General features: G+C 35.4%; 2 protein-coding genes across 3 annotated transcripts; one reads left to right on the top strand and one right to left on the bottom strand.

Annotated features, from left to right (window-relative positions):
* Window positions 1-6,798: 6,798 nt before the first annotated feature.
* Window positions 6,799-16,099, top strand: LOC114744897 (uncharacterized). Its single transcript, XM_028933043.1, has 13 exons — window positions 6,799-7,578; window positions 8,438-8,537; window positions 10,123-10,462; window positions 11,067-11,179; window positions 11,576-11,698; window positions 11,913-12,006; window positions 12,189-12,299; window positions 13,146-13,711; window positions 13,978-14,243; window positions 14,372-14,516; window positions 14,911-15,008; window positions 15,092-15,173; window positions 15,606-16,099. Exons 1-13 carry the CDS (start codon window positions 7,073-7,075, stop codon window positions 15,687-15,689), a joined length of 2,628 nt encoding a protein of 875 aa, XP_028788876.1. The 5' UTR covers window positions 6,799-7,072; the 3' UTR covers window positions 15,690-16,099.
* Window positions 16,100-18,267: 2,168 nt separating this feature from the next.
* On the bottom strand, window positions 18,268-20,203 carry LOC114744895 (epoxide hydrolase A-like). Of its 2 annotated transcripts, none has more exons than XM_028933041.1 (5): window positions 20,058-20,203; window positions 19,744-19,958; window positions 19,037-19,204; window positions 18,725-18,960; window positions 18,268-18,530 (listed from the first exon to the last, which is right to left on the bottom strand). In XM_028933041.1, the coding sequence occupies exons 1-5, from the start codon at window positions 20,125-20,127 to the stop codon at window positions 18,284-18,286; spliced, it is 936 nt and encodes a 311-aa protein (XP_028788874.1). In that variant the 5' UTR covers window positions 20,128-20,203; the 3' UTR covers window positions 18,268-18,283. The 2 variants fall into 2 exon arrangements, with proteins under 2 accessions (XP_028788874.1, XP_028788875.1); XM_028933042.1 differs by lacking the exon at window positions 18,268-18,530 and adding an exon at window positions 18,544-18,651.
* Between the last annotated feature and the right edge of the window lie 736 nt (window positions 20,204-20,939).

Below are 20,939 nucleotides of genomic sequence, written 5' to 3'. Positions count from 1 at the left end.
AGATTAATGTAAAATGAGGACTTGTGCAGCTGAAATTTCATAATTCTTTTTTTTGGGCCAACCAAAAGCAAGATACAAACACCAATAAGAACCAACTGAAATTTCAAAATTCACAACTCAAATTTTTAAATTTATAATCTAAAAATTTCACATTAATTTTCTTATAAAGTATTTAATGATCTTTCTCCGGATTATAAATTAGAAACCTAGAAAATAATGATACAGACGTTCGTCAATTTCATTTATACGAGTACTGAACTTCAAGCAAATTGGATTCTGACTAATGGGTGCGTTCAAGCTAATCCTAATAGCTCTGGGGTGTCGGCTGCCGACTAAGAATATGCTATGATGGTATTTTTCTGGTCATAAATATGAGATCTAATTCGATCTTTTTTTGTTCTACATGTATTTCTTGTTCATTTGTTAAACTTCTTTCATCCAAGAAAACAAATAACTATAATAAAAATGTTCATAGATAATAAATAGATTAATATAATTTTTAGTCAATTAAGTTTGTCCTTATTTTTATTTTAGTTCCTTAAATTTCAAACTATAGGTTTTGATTTCCCAATAGGTAAAATGATCCAAATTTTTATTGAATTATATGGATCAATATTGCAAGTAAAAAGAAATTTGAAAGATTAAAACCTATAATCTGAAACTTGAGAAACTAAGAACCAAAATGAGAATAAACTTGAAAGATCAAAGTCCGTATTATCCCATACAAAATCAATAAGATTTTTTTAATGCTGCACAGGGGTCTGAAATTATTACTTTTAGGAATTGTTATATGCTAGTTACCATTCCTATCTGAAGTTGCTCGCCTTAATTAATATGAGTTGATATTTAGAAACCACATAAAAATGTACTCCTTTGGTGCTCAGTATAAGATAAATTTTAGGATTTTAACAACAATTAACAATATTTTAAAAAAATACATGACAACATATTTTTTTAATCATTCTTAATTTAGAATTTTAAAATTTTAGAGGTATTTTTTTAGCATTTTCCCCCACAAATTTCTCCCCACAAAATTTCCCATAGCCTAATGCATTTTTGCACGCAATGACAGCTAACAGGCTTTGTTTAGGTAGGGAATTGATATACAACAGGAGGAAAGATTTTATGAGAAAAAAAATAAATAGGAAAATTTTGTAAAAAAATCCCATTGGTTAAAATGACCTAAATTTTAACTTATGCCGTATACAAATAATTTCTATATTAATAATTGTTGTACATCATTAATGATATGTTGTATATAATAGAAGTTATATTGCACTCACAGATCATAATTGCACTCATTTAAATTTAGATCTTTTTAACCAATGGGATTTTTAAATAAGAATTTTTTACCAATTTTTTCAATAAAATGTAAATATATTTTTAAAAAACATTTGCACGGATTTATGATCTGAATTTTTGAGATGACAGATGCCAATAACTCGCAGAGCATTCAAAACAGAACAGCGAATTGCTCACGGGAACTAAAGGCATGCAAGTAAGTTATGGTGACGTTAGTTAACTACTGCCTCTAAGTTTTAATGTAAGATCAGTTAATTAAACTGGGGAGGTTAAAAGATAAATTATTTTAAAGTATTTATATTTATTATTTTTTCAAACTAATTTGCCTCCCTTTAAAATGATACGCAATCTAATAATACATGTAATTATTTCAGAGAGATCATGTAATATGTATTATAATTAAGTTATTTGTTTAGTTTTTTTAATTTTTTTAAATTAGTCAACTAAATCCATATTAAGAACCCGAGGTAATATGTTGTTTTATTTAAAAAAATTTCTAGATAGTGACGCGATTAATGAATCTTCTGAAATTTTATTTTTTATTAATAGTTTGATATAAGGTGTGTGTATAAAGTTGTCTTTATATCTATATTATCATTTCATAAAGGACATATATACATACATGTGTCTCTTTCTATATACTTTATTGTATTTTTCACCGGCATTATCATTCTATTCTATATATCAATTTTTAATTTTCACTTGCCACCAGGTAACACTTTATATTTTATTAGGAAAGTAAGTATATTTAATCAAAGTTATGATAGCAAATTATTTATTTCACATGCAGTCTGGTTAATTAATAATTGCGTGGGTTGAAATGAAATCTCTTTTTTTTTTATTCAAATTAAATTATAAAAAAGTATATATAAAAAGTCAGCCCATCGTACATGGCTAATTTAAGCAAAGTGCAAATAAGCATAAGGAGAGGGCCAACCCAGTAAAGCATAAAACCAACAAAAACAAAGGGTCCCAGACTATGAAAGCGCCCAGAAAGTAGTTGGTCTTCTTCCATAAGCTTTTCCATTGGTTTCCTTCCGTAAGTTTCCCAATCGGATCCAAACAGAGCCTTCATCTTGCAACTCCAATCTTGGCAAGTTGGACACCAAAAACTGTCCCAACAACCTGATGGCAAAAGAACTCGAAAGCTTCTTTAGATTAAGCAGCAAGGGATGAGATAAAACACCACCACAGATCATCTTCCGAGTGGACCAATCCACGACGTTTATACCTTTGAATCTATTTAAAATCTTCCCAACGGCCCATTGATGAGAAGTTGACCGTGGCAAAAAAAGCCACATCTAATAGGTGCACAGGTGCCAAAGAAGAGAGAAAACCCAATGTACAAGCCAACTGCAAGAAGACCCAAAATTTTAAAAGATAAAAAACACACAACCAAACATAAAGAAAAACAGAGAAAACAAGAAGCCTAAACTTGGTAACCAAACTAAGGAAACAAAAAAAAAAAAGATCAAAGACAAGTAACAAGCGGTTTAGGAAAGCTAGAAATCCTAAGTTCGGATTTCTGCTCCAAGACCCAAAAAAAAAAAACTGGAAAAAAGAGGAAAAAGAACAACCAAAAGGAACATGGAATAGAGGGAAGACAATAAAAAAGAAGGAACAGGAAAGAAAAGAAAGAGACAAACGCATGGTTGCAACAGAGGAAGAGGTGGTTGAAATAGTAAAAATTAAGGGCTTGTTAGCTTTGTTCAAAACGGACTTTTGAACCAGGTCCACGTAAGTGGAAACAAAACTCTCCTCATATACCTACATCAAATTCTGTAAATCACATTTGAAAAGCTACTTATAAGTCAATTCAAACAAGTCCTAAGCCAGTGGAAAGAAGAGAAAAAAATAAGATGAAGGAGACTGAGGAGAAGAGAAAGAGACAGAGACGAGAAACTAGCACAAAAAAGGGTGGCACAGATATGAAGAAGAGAGGTGAAGGGAGTTTAAGGTGGGAGAAGGAGGAAAAAAAGAAGAAAGTAGAAGAAGATAAAAGATTAGAGGAAAGAGAGAAAAATCTCTCCAAAAGTGCTAGACATGCGTTGGAAACGTGCCAATACGGCACCAAAGCACCACATACTTGCTGACTAACCATTGGAGAAGAGAGGACCTCAGCTAAGATGAAATTTAAACCGTATGCTTAGTATAGAGATTTTGTTGAGCGACAAGACATAAGGGTCATGTCTGGTACACATACTTGAATTTTGATGGATTGGAATGACATTGGAGTTTAGATTGAAACTGAAATTGGAATTGAGACTTTAAATTATGTTTGGTATGAAGTAACATTTGAAAGGAATGATTTTCTTAATTTTATTTTTAATATGCCATAAAGTGTGAAAAGCCAAAAAACATCAATAAATCACACCTGAAAGTGTGAGAATAAACTGAATCCCTTTATTTTTAAGGCACCTGTATTGCACATTTAAAAGCGAGGATGAGTAAGAAGCAAAGCAAATGAGAGAAAAGATGCTACCAACCCTGAAACTCCTAAACTTGCATGCTTGGTCATGAAATGAAGAATGAACAGTGTAAGAGGGCGCAAAAGAACAAATTACCTATGACGCGACTTTCTTGACGGTAAGAGTAACAGAACAATGGCTACACCAACATGAGAGTAGAGTAGCAATGGAGAAAAAGAAAGGCAAAACGGTTTGATGATGAGAAGCTAGGTCAAAAATAAGCAAAGTAGTCTTGTTCGAAAATTATAATAATTAAAAATATTTTTGTTTCTACAATTTTCAATCCCAAGATTGCAAAAACAATATCGAGAGAGAGGTGGAGGGTTAGAAAAACAGGCTAGCCCTACAAGGTCGATGGGCTTAAAAGGGCCGGTCCTACATGGCTGAAATTTTAAAAATACCCCAATTTGTTAGGCTTGACCCTTAGGTAGATGAGCTCAGTGCTAGCCCGCAAGCTTTCAACCCATTTAAAAAAAATTCTATTTTTTAATATTTCTCACATGTTTTATCAAAAAATAAAAACAAAAAAAAGATAAAATTACTAGTAAAAGATGTAAATATAAATAAAATTAGGTCACAAATATAAAAGGTCATCATATCTAAATATCCACCAACATATGAAAAATCTAAAACATCCATTAGACATAACAAGTCAATAATATTAACATCCAAAAGTTTCATTAAAAGTAGACAAATGCTTTCATTAAAAAAAAAAGAAAGTGGACAAACACTATCATCACTATTATCAATTATAAAAATATTTGATTATGCTTCACTAGTAAGTAGGTTCTTCTTAACTTCTAAAAATATTAATGATTTATCAACAGGGGTTGAGTCTAGCGAAAGGGACTAGTCATAACTTAACGAACTAGTATTCGAATCTCCGCTAGGCAAGGTGCCACATTTAGTGCCCGATAATGCTAAAATAGGATTAACTCTAATAGGAGGATACTTATGCTTTAGCAAAAAAATATTTATATATCAATGATTTCTTCTCAATACCATTTAGCTATTTTTTAGTCTAACATGTCTTCTTCCGTCTTTCTGAATAGAATTTTTCGCCCGTCAATAAGTTTATTTAAAAGTATCAATATTAAGTTTGTTTTAAAGGTTTCAACTTAGTAAACACTAGGGATTGATTCTGTGTTGTCTACTTACTACTTTTTTTCCCTTAGATTTTAATTGTGAAAATCACTTTGCTGCACAGTCTCATGGGAAGTCTGAAATACCTTAGTACTTTGGATTGATCCATAGTATACTTTTAGCGGAGTTAACCATGTCACCCTCCTTTTGCTTTTGTTCAAGATGGTATTTTTTGGTTTTACCTAGTTCGCTTGTCTAACTCTATTTAAATATAGAGTAAAAATTTTGATATAACCACTATAGAAAAAGTGTTAACTCATTTATTAAAATTTTATAACATATATACAAATTGATACATATTTGTTGGTTCAATTGTTAAAATTTTTGTTTTAATACGGGGAATATATTTTGTTTATTTTAATATATAACTGTTGGTTTAAATAAATATAAATTTGAAATTTGATTTAGGATGAAAAATATATTTTTGTTTATTTTAATATCATTAGAGATTGAGGTGTGAGCTAAGAGCGAGTGAAAGACTGAAAGTGAAACTTAGAGATAGAGAATGTCTGAGTGTGTGAGATGTTAGGGACTTAGGTTAGAGTCAAGAAAAAAAAATATAAATTAAGAAAAAAAGTACTTTTAGTGGGTTTAAACAGGCCGACCTATTTATTTTTCAGCCTATATGTTGGTCTTTTTAAACAGACTCGGTCTGTTTTTTCAGCTCTTATTATTCAAGCCAACTTACGTAGTATGGTGGGAAGCCCAAGTTATTATCATACGCCCCGCGTGTCAAACAGAAAATCACTCAATCCTTGATACATGGCCAAGGCCAAGGCCAAGCTCCCCAACCTTAATACCAAACAGTGCCGATGAGGCATGAGGAGGCACAAGAATTCAAAACTGTCATGATTTGATAAATTTCTTATTCTTTTTAAAATTCTCTCCAACAACCTAAAATATAATTATAATACAAATTCATTTCCATACAATATCTAAATTAATTACTGTGTATGTATCTAGTCAAACAATAACACATGGTTTATGTAATCTAACACCGGTTTAAGCAAACAAAACATATCGTTCACGACAAATTATACATATATCACTATTCATAATCTCCTTCTTACAGAGATTGCGCAATAATAGATGATTGATAATTGATTCTAACACTCCAAAGTTCCAATAATTGAAAAATTTTCCATATAATTCCTCAAATTCAAATTATAAAGAAATATGAGAAAAATGTTTAATTTTTTGCTAAGAGAAGGCAATTTTTTTGGCGTTTTAAAATTTAAATACTCATTGAATTTTAAATTTGGAAGAATTAACTTTCATCCCTGTCATATATTCATGAAATTGATTTTTTTAGCAAAAGCAAGAAATTTAAATTTAAAAATATTAATAACTAGAAAAAATGAAAGAAAACAGATATTAAATTTTAAAATTATAAATAAGTAATTTTAATAGATTTTGGCTTGTCAAAACTATTACAAAAGTGATAAAACTATCTATTTATCTCTTTTAAGTATTTTTCTGTCATTTTTCAAAAAGCACTCACGATAATATATTACTTTTTTTGACCAGACGATAATATATTACTTGATAGATTAATATGAAATTTGAGTAAATTCCATGTTTAATTGGACTGGATTTTAGATGGCAAAAAAAAAATTGGACTGGATTTTATTAACATATTCTATTTTATAATGATTTAAATATTGTTTAACTGGGGATGTACTCAAATCATTACAAATTGCAGATTCCCCAAATTAACCTCGTTCGGAAAACCTCGTTTAATTTTGTTTCCCAGGGGACGATGCTTATGTTATGGCCCGGAGGTTTTAAAAACTCGCACGGAATTTGATAAAACAGAGGAAATTCGGAAAAATAAAAAAATGAAAAATTTTCAAGAAAGGAAACAAGAATACCCAGAAAAGACCTCAGTGAAGCCCGCAAAACAAATCTGTGTTGTCCGTCATCGATCTTCTTTCTACCTGCGGGGCCCTTCGTCATCTTCTTCAGCTCAACGAATCGCCCAGTGATTGAGACATCTTTGAAACCCTACTTCGCCTTCCTGTATTCTTAATTCTCAATCCACTCAATTCAAATTTCAGTTTTTGATTCCCAAAAAGCCCCCTTCTTTACTCAGAATGCCCAATCGATACCCTTCAAGATAGCATTCAGAGCCGCCCTGCAGTGACTTTGGAGGACCAAACATGATCGTTCGGACATACGGGCGCCGCAACAGACCAATTTCGAGGGCCTACTCCGACAACTTGGACGACGACGTTTCCGAGACCTGCAGGGATTCTTTGTCCCAAGAAAGTTCGCAGGACCACCTGTGCGGCTTCGCATTCTCGTCCCAAGGTTCGTCTTCGCATTGGTCTGCGTTCGATTCGGACCCCTGCGATACGAATTCGATCTTACCCTCAAGGGTCCCTTTCGACGATTTGTGCAGCGGGGTGTCTAGGAAGTCGAAGAGAGCAAGGACTGGAAAGAAGGAGACAGAAGTGCCCAAGGACTGTGGGCTGTCGATTCCGGCAACTTCTACGTTGATGGAGGCGCAGGAGTTTGGGGAGATGATGGAGCATGTAGATGAGGTGAATTTCGCTCTGGATGGGCTTCGGAAAGGTCAGCCGGTGCGGATCAGAAGGGCGAGCTTGGTATCTCTGTTGTCTATATGCGGTACGGCGCATCAACGGAGGCTTCTACGAACTCAAGGGTATGTGAAGTAGCATGAAAATTTTATGAACGTATAAGAATTTAAATTATTGAAACTCTGGTGTTGGGGTTTGCTGAAGTGAAATTTAAAGCCTAAAATTTAAAATTGGGATCAGGGTTAGATGGATTAACTCATGGTAGTTCTTTGGTTTGACGAATGTGATTTATCAATTTAGTGTGTTTCTTTTTAATTAATACTAGCTTCTGACGTTGGGCGGTAGTTTATAATTCAAATTTTCGTTGTTGGGCCGATTATTTCCTTGCGGCTTTGAGGCTTTGGTGAAAAAGAAGAGAGAAAAGAAACACATGTATTTTGGTTAATGTGTGAGTCTAGCATAAGAATTACCAATTAGATTCGACTTAGAAAAGAAAAGAAACACACGAGTTTTGGTTAATATGTGAGTCTAGCATAAGAATTACCAATTAGATTCGACTTTGGGATCTCTCTACTAATTTTTCAAATGATTCGTATATTGGAACTTAGATTTTGGACACCTTTAAGGGTGCACTGGTGTCATTTGCACACCAGATTTTTTCACCAATTGATAGAGTGAGGCTATGAGAGTAATCGCGTAGTTTTGCCTGGATTCAGAGTTGCATGTAACTTTGCCTCGTCACTTGCTACATAAGACATTTTAAACCTTTATAAATACTCATTAACTGCCATGCATTCTTCATGTTATGCTAATGCAAAAACAGTTGGGTTACTCAAATTGATTTTCCTAAAATTGAAAAAAAAAACAATTGAAGGAAATAATAACTGAAATTTTATACTGAGGATACATGTTTTACTTATTCTCTGAGAAAATATGTTGTTGTGGAAGTGTATCTGATAAATCTCTCATGTGCCTTCTTTCCAGGATGGCAAAGGCAATAATTGATGCTATTTTGCGGCTCAGTCTTGATGATTCTCCCAGCAATCTTGCAGCTGCAACACTTGTACATATCTTGACCAGCGATGTAAGTCTTGTGGGGTTCTATTAGTGAAGTTGATACTGTAGTGAATTATGAAAGAAGCTTTCATAATTGTAAGCTTTCGCAAGCTGCTAGAGGTTACAGGCGATCTTTCTCTTTTAATATTAATGCAATGCTATGTTTTCCCCCAAATATTGAGTAGGCTATTGCTTTACTCAGCAAGTTTGCTGTCTTTTTGTATGTCTGATTCTCGATTTAGTTCTTAGTCATTCATAATATATCTCTATTGCTATGGCTGACTGTCTCACATTTTCAATGCGTAAGTTTTGCCACATGGATTCATATATTGTTTTTAAGGCTGAGTTGGTATGAGGAAAAAAAAAAAAAATCCTGAAATGGGTAGATGTGTATGGAAGTACTATGAAGCATCAACCTTCTGGGTAGAAGCCTTATCTCTTTTCCTTCACTTCTAATATCAATTAAAAACCATACCAGACTTGGATTCTAAACCATGAACATTCTAAGATACACAATCCATTGAATCCGTAATTTTCCTTCCTGAGTTTTGATTGTCACTCCTTACCTCCAACAATTAATCTGCCTTTCTATCTTTAACTCATCATTTGGTCCCTAATTTAGCGATCTGGAACTTAGCTTCTTTTCTGTCACTGTAATTTCATGCTAACAACTTCCAGACTGACATCTGCTCAAATCGAAAAGCTGGATTTGAGCAAATGGACATTCTGTTGTCCGTCAAATGGACATTGTGTTGTTTCAGAACTGGCCTTTATTGTTGCTTCTTCCCTTTCGGCATTCTTTTGCTCTTATTTGACTTTTCTATACATGTCTTGGAAATTTCATGGGTTGAAGCCTCTCTGATCGCTGAGACATTTGGCATATGTGGGCTTTTCTTTCATTTCTAAGACACTTGCGTCTCTAATAGATCTTCTATTTTTAACTGACATTGGCTTAGGCTTACATGCTAGATAGTCTCTTCTTAAAATTATCATCATCAATATCTATTATATTACAAGATCTGAAGTACGCTTGGTTGCTTACGCTTTTGTCTGTCCATATGTGGGAATAATAGTTTAGTGTGTCATTTATAAAAATTCCTTCCTTTAATTTTTTATATTTAGTGGAGGAACCTATCTATCATAGCAATATTCTGCTGCCTTTAACAGGTCTAATTTCTACTAAGCTTGTTCTGTCGTGCATTTACTCTTGGTTGTCCCTACGGGCATGGTTCCTCATTCATCAAACTTTCTAGCATATTGTTTATGGTTGGTGGGAATTTGATGCTTAAAACATTCATTAACCTCCAATGATTTTCTGCTTCTACTAGTTGCTTGTTCTGAAGCCTGGCATACCTTGTCCTTGACAAGAAAAGCTTTTGGAAGCTCTTCACATGTGGGAAGCACATAGGATGTGTGTATGAAGAAATATGTGTTGCATATATTGACAAGTTTATGTTCTGGCTTCACTTTTGATGTTTGTTGGGCAGGAAAGAATTGTTCATTGCCTGCTTGCACGATATTTTAGTGGCATATATTTTCTCTTGATACTAAGTGTGGACTCTCTAATATTATCACACTGCATGATTGACTTACCAAATATACTTTTGTTTTAGGGTCAAGATGATCGCCTTCTTGAATCACCTAGTTGTGTTCGGTTTCTGATCAAGTTGTTGAGACCGATTGTCTTCACAGCCAGTGAAGACAGAGAACCTAAACTTGGCTCGAAACTTCTAGCATTGCGACAAAAAGCTGATGTCTTAAAAAATACAACGAGCAGATTGGACTCCAGTTCTGTAGCAGTTTTTTCTAGAGTTGAAGAAATTCTAGTGAATTGTAAAGAGCTAAAAACCACCTGTCGGAACGATAGTGGGGTAGAGAGGCCAGAGTTATGCCCAATGTGGTTAGCATTGCTAACTATTGAGAAGGCTTGCATATCTGCCATCTCTCTTGATGGTACTGAACTGAATATCACCTTGAACATGATATGTTACCAGCTAAAGTTCTTCTTTTCCATCACTTTATCTGGTTCTTTAATATGCTAAAGTTAGCTGTTTCATGCAAAAGTGAAAATATCCCATGTATGTATTTAACCTGTATACTTGACAGTCTAGGACTCATTATTCTAGCTCACAAAGCTATGATGCCACACGTTACATGTATTGCTTTTGAATATTTGAAATTTGAAGTTACTTCCGATTTGATGGAGTTGAGCTTGACCTTGTTGAATTTGTACTGGGTCAAAAGTATCACATTGCAGTTGTCTTGTTTACTTTCTTTTCCTTTAAAATTGAGATTTGCGTAGTTTTCTTCATGCAATTTATGATTTATGATATTGCGTTGTGACCTTTCTTTACTCAAGCTAAAATTTTAATGTTTGGCAGACCTTTTGATGCTTGCATTTGACCATGAAATGACTTGTATAGACTGTAATCTTTGGAGGTTCTGCTAATTCTCTTTATAATCTCGTATGTGATCAACCAATTGCTTTCTGTAATTTAATGCTCTGTTGATAATTCTTTTTATTTTTGGTTGTTATTCGGGCAATGTGTATTGTCAGAAACCACTGGTGCAGTTCGGAAGGCCAATGGAAATTTCAAAGAACGCTTAAGGGAGCATGGAGGACTTGATGCTGTCTTTGAAGTTGCCATGAATTGTTATTCGGATTTGGAGGTGTGAGCTTGTATGTTAGGTTAATTTTGCATATTCTCTTATTCTTGGAAACTGGAATTTTGAAAACTAATCAACCAAAGCAAAGGGAAGTTGCAAAAGTGCTGAGGTCTCTCTGATGTTTCTTGTTCTGAGATCTGTTATCGTGTTACTGTCTGTGCGTTGGCAGTTTCCTTCTAGATGATTTAATGATAAAATAAGTTATTATGAGTACTTTGGAGCTATATGTAGTTACAGTAACTTTTGCATATATTCCCTCAGTTTTATTACTCTGTAATGCATTTAGTAGGTGAATAATACGTTTGCTCTTGATGTCTATTCAGTATTCTCCGCGTACATCCTCAATGTAGATTAATTTACTTTTGTATTTATTATCTTGAATCATGATTTGTCTTTCAGAGTTGGATGGGAGATCTGTCGATCAAAGATTTGAGAAATGACAAACAGCTGAAGAGTTTAACTCTACTCCTCAAATGTCTGAAGATAATGGAAAATGCTACATTTCTCAGTAAAGACAATCAGGTGCAACCACTTATCTCTTGATTCTTTACTCATAAATTGGTGATAAGTTTGTTTTTGCCCCCTTGAAATAGATGACTTTTACGTATGAATGTGTGTGTGTGTGTGTGTGTTTGTTTGTTTTCCCATCTTAAGCTGACTTCATGCTTTATCTCATTCTTAGCTTAATGAAGTTGTTAATTTATCATTTTTTTTTACATGTATTTTGTCATAATAGAATCATTTGCTTGGAATGAAAAGAAAGTTGAGTCCTCTGGCAACACTATTATCTTTCACAGAGCTGGTTATACGGATTGTTAAACTTCTCTCAGGTAATGGTACATCTGGGGCAATTTCCCCCTTTCGTAGATCTCTGTCTCCTATAATGATCTTTTTTAAATATGCTATTATGCTTTGATAAATTTACATTTTAAAATGATTTATAGTTCTCATTCCGTCTCCCACTTACCCACCCCTTCCCAAAAACACACTAACAAAAGCTTTTAACTTTTAGATCTAAATTTACGACGAAGTGCTTCTACATCATCAAAGGATAGCAAGTCTTGCAGTCCTTTTGCTTTGGATGGTCATGGTCCTCAGATGGATCTGCTTACAGACCTTGAAGGTAACATATTTTCGAATGCTGTGCTATTAAATATGGTGGGTGGGGGATTTGGCCCTTGCCATGCTAGCAGTTGCACCCTCGGGGGTGGGGGTACTTGCTACATAAGCGACCCTTCCCTTGGAAAAGAAAGGAGAGGGCAGGGAGGGAGCGCCACATTGGTGATCCTTCCCTTGGAAAAGAAAGCAGAGGGCATGGAGGGGACGCTTGCCACATTGATGGGTGATGATCCCTTGAGGGGTGGGGATGGGGGGCGCTTACCGTGTTGGCAAGTCTGCTCATGGGAAGTACAGAGCTGCGCATTGCATTGGTGGGTGTAGGTAGTTTGTACAACAAAAGACTATGAGAACGTTGACTAAGCTTAAAGCCTGAAACTATGGATTACATGTGATTTAAAAGGTCAAGGTAGTCAAAGGTGAAAGGCGACCTTAATGTGTTGGATTTATAATGCCTATTTCATCAAGTTATCCTGTATAGGAAAAGGAGGTATGGACTTTTCAGATGGTAATGTATAATGTTTGGGCTTGGGTTTCTAGTTAGATTCATTCATTTGACTAAGGCAATTGAGGCATTTTGCTTTCACCGTACAAAAGTTGCTAAAGGTGGCTTTTGGTGCTACTGTTTGGTGTCTCACTTCTGTGTGCTATGGTGAGCACCTTTGTCAGCACTGAAAAAGATGTACCTTTTCCTGATGAAGTATTCAGGATTTTGTCATGCATGTTATACTGACTTTAACAATAACGCTACCCTTTTAATTAAATTATTTGCAATAAGTTGTTTGAAATTGTTTATTCTAACTAATATTGAAATATGCCTTCCAGATATTTAGATTGCTGTTTTAATTTGCAGGAAATGAGACCTTATCCAAGAATTATTCCGGAAATTACTGTGGTCAAGGGAGAGCCTCGTTAGATAAGAAAGCTAATGCATCTCATAACAGCCAATTGTTGACTAGTTCTCAGTTGGAAAACTTGCCTTCCGTCTATGAAATTTCCAGCACTTCAATGAGTGATGCTTGTTCGCTGGAGATGAGAGTCAGTTCTTCCAGTTATGGATCTTGCAGTGGTTCCTCAAGGAGTTCAGATTGCAAAACAAACATGGCCTATAACTGTTCTCAGAAGAATGTCTCCTCAACTGATGGCATTCCTGTTGTTGTTTTAGATGATAGCCAAGATCCGTTTGCATTTGATGAGGATGAGTTTCAACCCTCTAAGTGGGACCTAATGTCGGGGAAACACAAACGAAATCAATCTAAAAAACGTGAGCTTTCAAAAAGAGAATTTGAAGATGGACACCAATCCCAGTCAACTGTGGACCACCTACAATCAATTAATGATGTCAGTTGTTCCACTTCTGACGTTGGTGATGAAGGAGCATCCAGTCTTCTAGCTGATTGCCTTCTTACAGCTGTCAAGGTATTTCTTTGTGTTTGATCTATCTATATCTCAATTATTATCCATTCTCTCAGTTAATGACATGCCCCAGGGAAATGCTGGATGACATGCAATTCTTGTTTTTGTTAGTTATAATTGTAGGCCTCTCAATTCAGCAAGGATATGAACCATCTGCACTCTCCTCCCCCTCCTCTCTCCCTTTTCTGGCAGTACTCCTTTTTTGACTTTCCTCATGGAAAGTAGAGGATTGGATACAAGTCATGTGCTAATTTTTGTTCTTATTGTAGGTGCTGATGAATTTGACTAATGACAATCCTGTTGGCTGTAAGCAAATTGCTTTACATGGTGGACTGGAGACCATGTCTTCGTTAATTGCTGGCCATTTCCCTTCTTTCAGCTCAACATCATTATCCTTTTCTCAGATAAGAGAAAATACTTCAAAAGTTGCAATCAGCGATCCATTTGAAGCACATCTTACTGATCATGACCTAGATTTTCTTGTTGCCATTTTGGGCTTGCTTGTGAATCTGGTAGAGAAGGATAGTCAGAACAGGTAATTTTATTTTACAGCAGTTTATTGACTGGCAGTTGGAATACTGACAATATTTATGTCTTTTTTTTTTTTTTCTTTTCTTTTTTTTTTTAATTGCTCCCTCTAATTTTGTTACTGGTTTTCTACAGATCACGTCTGGCTGCAGCCAGTATTACGCTACCTGCCTCAGAGGGCTTGGGCCAAGAAGCTCACAGAGACGTTATTCAATTGTTATGCTCTATTTTCTTGGCAAACCAGGGCGGGAGTGAGGGATCTGGGGAAGATAAACAACTGGTTGGTACCATTTGTAATTTAGAATTTTATCGAATTTGCTCATTTTTATTCCTTATTAATTTAGGGATCTGGGGAATATGCTGCATCAAATAATGGAAGTTATTGTCGCCGATTTATTGATCCATGCATCCATTTTATCGTATCATTTAATGCTGCTTCAGCATTTTAGATGATGGATTGTTATTATTGTTCACCTAAGTAAAATAATTGCAATCATTTATTTATATGCAACTTGCAAGTGAATAATGTAGATTTAATTCAGATGAACAAGGAAATAAAAAAATGCTGAGCCTGGACATCAGGTCCCAAGAATTAAGGCAGGAAATAAATATTGGACTGTTCTTTGCCTACTCTGATGTTATTTTCAAGAGTTATGATATGTTTCATCATGCAGAATGATGAGGCGGCTTTGCTAGAGGGTGAAAAGGAAGCTGAGAAAATGATTGTAGAAGCATATTCAGCCCTGCTTCTAGCCTTTCTTTCTACTGAAAGGTTATCTTTCTTGTACTTTTTTTGGCCCAGTTTTATTGTGCAGCATTTGTTCAGGCTTTTTATGTGTAGATTTTGGCTTGCAGCAAGAGTGTACGAGAAGCAATCGCTGACAATCTTCCAGATCGCAAGTTAGCTATTCTTGTACCTGTGTTAGACCGATTTGTGGTATGCTGCTCTTGGCCCTATTGAGTACCATGGCAAATTAGACTCTGCAATTGTCGTTGGTGAAATGCTGTTTTTTCCCTTTTCCTTTTATTAAAAAGGGAACAGAAAAGGGGTGGGAGTGATTGGTAAAGGTTATAGGAGTATGGGATTAGGTCTGAACGACAATTGACACAGTTTGTCTTGGGGTGTAAAGCATTTATCGCGTGTTTTAGCTACTGCTCCAAAACAAACCTGGCTAGAATATTCTGGCCGAGACTGCCTTGCTAATTGCTATAACTTTTATTTCAATTCTAGGTTGGTGGAACGTTTATTGGGAGTCCTTGTTTAGTCTCTTGTTGGGTGTGGCTTACTCTGTCACCTAGGACCCACATTTCTATATTTTTGTTCATAGCATTTATATCAACCTCAACTCATAATTACCTCTCTCTCCAGGAATTCCACTTGAGTTTGAACATGATTTCGCCAGAGACTCATAAAGCTGTGAGTGAAGTCATTGAATCGTGTCGAATTCCATGAAGAACTCTCTACAAACAGGAAACTTGTACAGCCTCAGCCTACAGTAGTGTTTGTTACAGGACTCGCCCAAGGAAATGAGATTTTCTGCTGGTCACCTCATCACACTGACCAAATCTTTTTTACTCAATCAAAGTTCTGCATCTTGGCTCCATTTTATTTTTCCAATACATAACTTTTTCCTGTGTCTGTTTCATGCGATTGGTGACCAGATGCTTGTATACAAAATTCAGTAGCAAATGCCTGGATTCATTCCTGGCATGGTTTCTGTGTAATAGTAGTGCTATTTTTTTCTCCCTTTTGGTTCAATTTTTTTTTTTTTGGTTCATTCATTCATTTTCTTGTATCAGGAGCCTTTATATTATGTTAAAACCCACCCATCCTTTGTTTGTCCATCGCTTCAGCCAGGGTTACTTTCTTTTTCTTTCTTTCCATTTTTTTTTAATACTGGGATAATTTTGTTTGAGGCACTGTTGGGCATCTCTCCCTATGAGGATTTGAGTGACTACCCAACTCCTGTTGGTGAAGGTTATTTTCTCATTTTAGCCAAATAATGATAGAGATTAGTATGACAATGGGACAAGATTTCATGTAGAAGTTATATTGATGTTTGCTGTTTCTCCTTAATTTGGTCTTTTTGGGATTTGCCCTTTGCATTGAGGACAGAGAGAGAAAAAAGGGAAGAAAAGTGGGTAACAGTTACTAAAGGCCAAGAGTTTAACATGCACTGACCCACTATTACAGTAGTGCAGTCTATCCATCCTTTTTCCGGTTATTATTAAGATATGCAAGAATAATTAGGGTAGCTTTGCACGTTAAGTTTTAATCTGAGTTCTTAATTTTCTCATATTTGTATAAAGGCAACCATCTCAAGAATGAAGTGATTCATCGATTTTTGCAAGTGCTCAGATATGAGGAATTTGCCAAACAAAAATACAAGCTCAAATACTAAAACAAGTAAATCTTCTTGCATTAGAAGATGGTCATTTCTCAAATAAGCTGCATATGCAATCACAGCATAATGGAGAGTGTATTTTGGATATTTCTTTCAGAACACCATCTAAGCTCCTTTAATTTGAATTGTTTCTCTTTACTTGATGTTCAAACGGAAACAGTGTCACTATTGTTGGAACAAGTGGGAGGAGCGTGCCCTTTTTGTACGGGTATTAGGCATGTAGCTAGACAACCTGTAAAATTCTCTTTCTAATCTTTGTTATGAGGCCTTGATTAGCTGGTGTAAGATATGATTATGTTTCTCGAACATGTGTTTATACTAGTCGAGTGACCGGGGTTAAACTTGACGCACATTTTACAATATATTTGATCATTTCATAAAAAAAAAATCCTGGATCATAAGGGATGGAATCAAACTCAATACATCTTTGCACGTTATGTTCTAGCCTGGAATGCAAAAACATCATGAGACATGGAGCAAAACTCCACATTGTTGTACGTCAAGGTCACGTTTAAGCCCAGGGTCAACCTCGGTTTTTCCATGCTCCTATGCGGGCATCTAAGCGAAGCATCAAATGATGCAATAATGATCATATAAACCACTTGCAATTTTCACAAGGCATGTAAGGGTGCTATAAGGTAGCGAAGACATGAGGGTGATTATATTTATATACATTCAGATTAGGAATCAAATAATGTAATTGCCACTGAGTTTCATAAGAGTACATTGCATTTACAAGTTCAAATACCAAGGCAATTACATCTATTTATGCTCGTCTGAGATCGAGGCGATGAAGAAGGAGCGGCGAAGAAGGGTGGTCATGAGAAAGAGGAGGCTGCAACGACGGTTTTGGGAGTGGGAGATGTTATTAACCGATCTTAGGCGAGCATAAAGCATTTAAGGCGGCAAAGGAGGGGTGGTCGGAAGGATTATGCTTGTCTGAGATCAACTCTTTATCTCCTCTTCCATCATTAGAATTTCATTGTACCAAATGGCACCTAATTGAATGTCTGGCGTATTCGTCTTGGCATCTTTATTCTTGTCTGGCTATTACAAATACCGGTTTGTGGCTTATATATTGTACTTGAAAGCAACCAACACCGAATATGTGTAGTCTTAAGTTGTTGCTGTCAATTATTTAAATCATTGTAGTCAAGCTGAATTATGTAGCTTTTTTATTGAAATAAAAAAAAGTAGCAACCAACAAAAGGGCTACTCATAAATATATCATTTAAGGCTCTTGCTATTTTTTTATATAATAAAGATTAAATTATTGAATGTGAAAAGATTAGCGACTAAGTTATGAGCAAGTTAAAATTTGAAAGACTCAATTACAGTGAGTCAAATGAATAATTGAGTTATAAATGAGAAAAAACTTAGAGAACTAAGGGATTATTTCTTCCAAATTTTGTTTACAAGACGTCATAACAGTAATTATTGTCATCCATCAATCTGAGTTTAGTGCGGTTTAGTGTTACCATTTCGGAAAGTGGCATCCAGATCAATCTATTTTTATGTGAAAAAGAAGAAAGAAAGGAAAAAAAGGGCTGCATAATGTTCAAATCTTCCATTAACATTTGACCGAATCAAGGGACTTATTAGGGGACTTATTCGAGACAAGTCTTCAAATTGAAGTTCACAATCAAATGTGCTCACTAAAAAAGTCAAGAATAAGCTTATTAACTCGTTCAGGGAATTGTTCCTGAACAAAATGAGTTCCCTCAGGAACAAATGCTATTTCCAGATTGGGGACAAATTCTTTCCCCTTTCCACTCTTTATTGAATCCTCCACCCCTCGAAATTTAAGAGAATAATCCTTGCCACCAACAATAAGAAGTGCTGGAACTTTGACTATTGGATCTGGCAATTTGAATTCTTCACCAAGAGACCTATAAATGCAAAAGGCCAGAAAAACCAAAGTCACCACCAGCTCAAAAAGTTTCTAAAATAGATATTTTATCCACAGAGCACATCGTGCTCCTCTCCATGTTTTTTTGTACAAAAGTAGACCTACGTTGAGCACATTTTGGCAGATCAGAACTAAGAGAACCAAAATTCCTACATAACAAAATCATTGCATTACCTGTATGGAACCTTCAATGCAGTTTGGAATCCAGATTTCTCATACAATGTCCCATATGCTGCAAGATCTTCTTCTGTGAACCAAGGGGGAAGAGGGGTTGATGGATCCACCAAATCCATAATCTCCTGGTTTTTCTCAGCTATTGGTACCTCACTTCTTGAGAAAAGTATGTAAATGTTTCTTACAATAGTCTTTGCATCAAGACGTCCAAAATCAGCCTCTGCTCTTCCAGGTTCCTAAAATGGACAGGGCAAGATTACATAATAAATAGGATTTGTGACAACACTTGAAACACAGCAGAGTTAAGGTTACCTGAAATCTTAAAATGTACAAGCCTTCAGGAAAGTATTTGTGGAGCTGAGAGGAGCCTGGAGGCACGTATGGAGCTCCAAATGTTATGATACCCAAGACCCTTTCTGGGTGTAGAGTGGCAAATAAGTAGCCCACTCGAACGCCAAAGTCTTTTCCAACAAGGAAAACCTATATTTACATGGTTGAAGTGAAGGAGAATACATGAATAGAATTAGATTAACCAGTTAATGCAAACAGCCACAGGGAAAGGCTCACTTTTTCAGTTTACTAACATGTAATATGCCAAATTCATCAGAGATTGATCGCTAACTTGTTTGCTTTCAAACATATAATCGGGCTGGCTCTACTCACATTCCGTATTCATTAAACAAATTAATCCAGTAAAATTATAGTTTCCTACACAACATGGAAATTAAATTTTACGTTTGAAATGGCAAGAAAGGCGGCCAACATTTTATAATGCAATATACTCGGCAAAAGGTTATCTTAGCAACCAGTTCATCAAAATTAAAACAGAAAAATATGTTTCTTTTAAAATGAAATATATTTCCACAGGTTCACAGCCACAGGTATCATTTCCTAACTTCTTGAGAAAGCTTAGTGTGATTCACCCTCGTTATTAAACAAATTAGGAAGATGAAGCATAAACTCTCAAGGGTTTACAGTTTTTTGACTTGAAAAATGCAGAAAGCCCACATTTTCAGTACCTTAGAAAGATCGAGTGCATCGAGCATTCGAAGCAGATCACTGACAATGTCAGAGAAGGTGGCTTTCTCGGGTTCGGGCGGCGGGTCAGAAAGGCCGTAGCCTCTGTAATCGGGGGCAATAGCTCTGAAGCCGGCACCGGCAAGAGCAATCATCTGGTGACGCCAGGAGTACCATATCTCAGGGAAACCATGCAGGAAAACGACGACTTTAGGACCTGAAACTTCCAAAAAACGAGAAATGTTAGAAGCTTCGTATAGATTAGTAGGAAGGAACAAAATCAGGAACGAAAAAGGATAATTATCATTATTCAGACCGGTCCCGATTTCCACGACGTGAAGCTTGAGGCCTCCGACGTCGACGAATTTGTGTTGAATTTGGTCCATCTTGCGGATTCTCTTGTTCTGAGCGATTTCGGGTGGACTCTCTTCTTACTGAGCAAACAGGAAATACTTGTTCGCTGTGTGTGTGTGTGTCTCTCTCTATATATATATATATATATATATATAATTGGCCGATAAGGCTGCATGGATAGGAAATGAGCACTAGGCATTTTTACAGCCGGCTGCCTAGCATGCAATGTACTGAAGTCAAAACGGTCTTTGCGGCCTCAGGTTCAGTTGAACCTGAAGGAACGGGAATGAACGATGAAGATGATGATGCTTTCTGGAAAAGACAGAAATGATTTTTTTATCTTATCTGACCCGAGACAAAAAAGACAAATCTGGATTCTCTGTTCACGTATTTCCCGGACCAGGTTTGAAAGTTGACGATTCTCTTCCATTTTCAGCTATACTAGATGTAAGTAACGGGAATCATGAACCGAGTCACATCCAAACATTTTGTGAGAATCAATTTCTACGTAAATAATATAATCATGTGCAAGAATATCATAATAAAAATTCGTAAATACACGAGAATATCATAAAATATTATTTTACTAATAAATAAATCACTTCTTATAATTATAATAACCAAACACAAATAATTTCTAGCTACTCTTTTTTTAATAAAATCTCTGCCCAATAAACCATTTTTCTAAAAAATCTCTGAAACATCAAAAAATTATTGATTTTTTAACTTTTAAAAAGGGACCCTAATTTGGTAGGTAAACATATATATACCCCGGCCTTATATAGATTTTCTAGATCGACTTAAATGGTTTTTATTATATTTTATTTTTATATTTTAAATTAAA

Source organism: Neltuma alba, unplaced genomic scaffold (genome assembly GCF_004799145.2).
Source record: "Neltuma alba isolate B1F8T4 unplaced genomic scaffold, ASM479914v2 tig00004475_pilon, whole genome shotgun sequence".
In the NCBI taxonomy this organism is placed as follows: domain Eukaryota; kingdom Viridiplantae; phylum Streptophyta; class Magnoliopsida; order Fabales; family Fabaceae; genus Neltuma; species Neltuma alba.
Note: the sequence above shows the minus strand (reverse complement) of the source record. Positions and strands in the feature narration are given on the sequence as shown.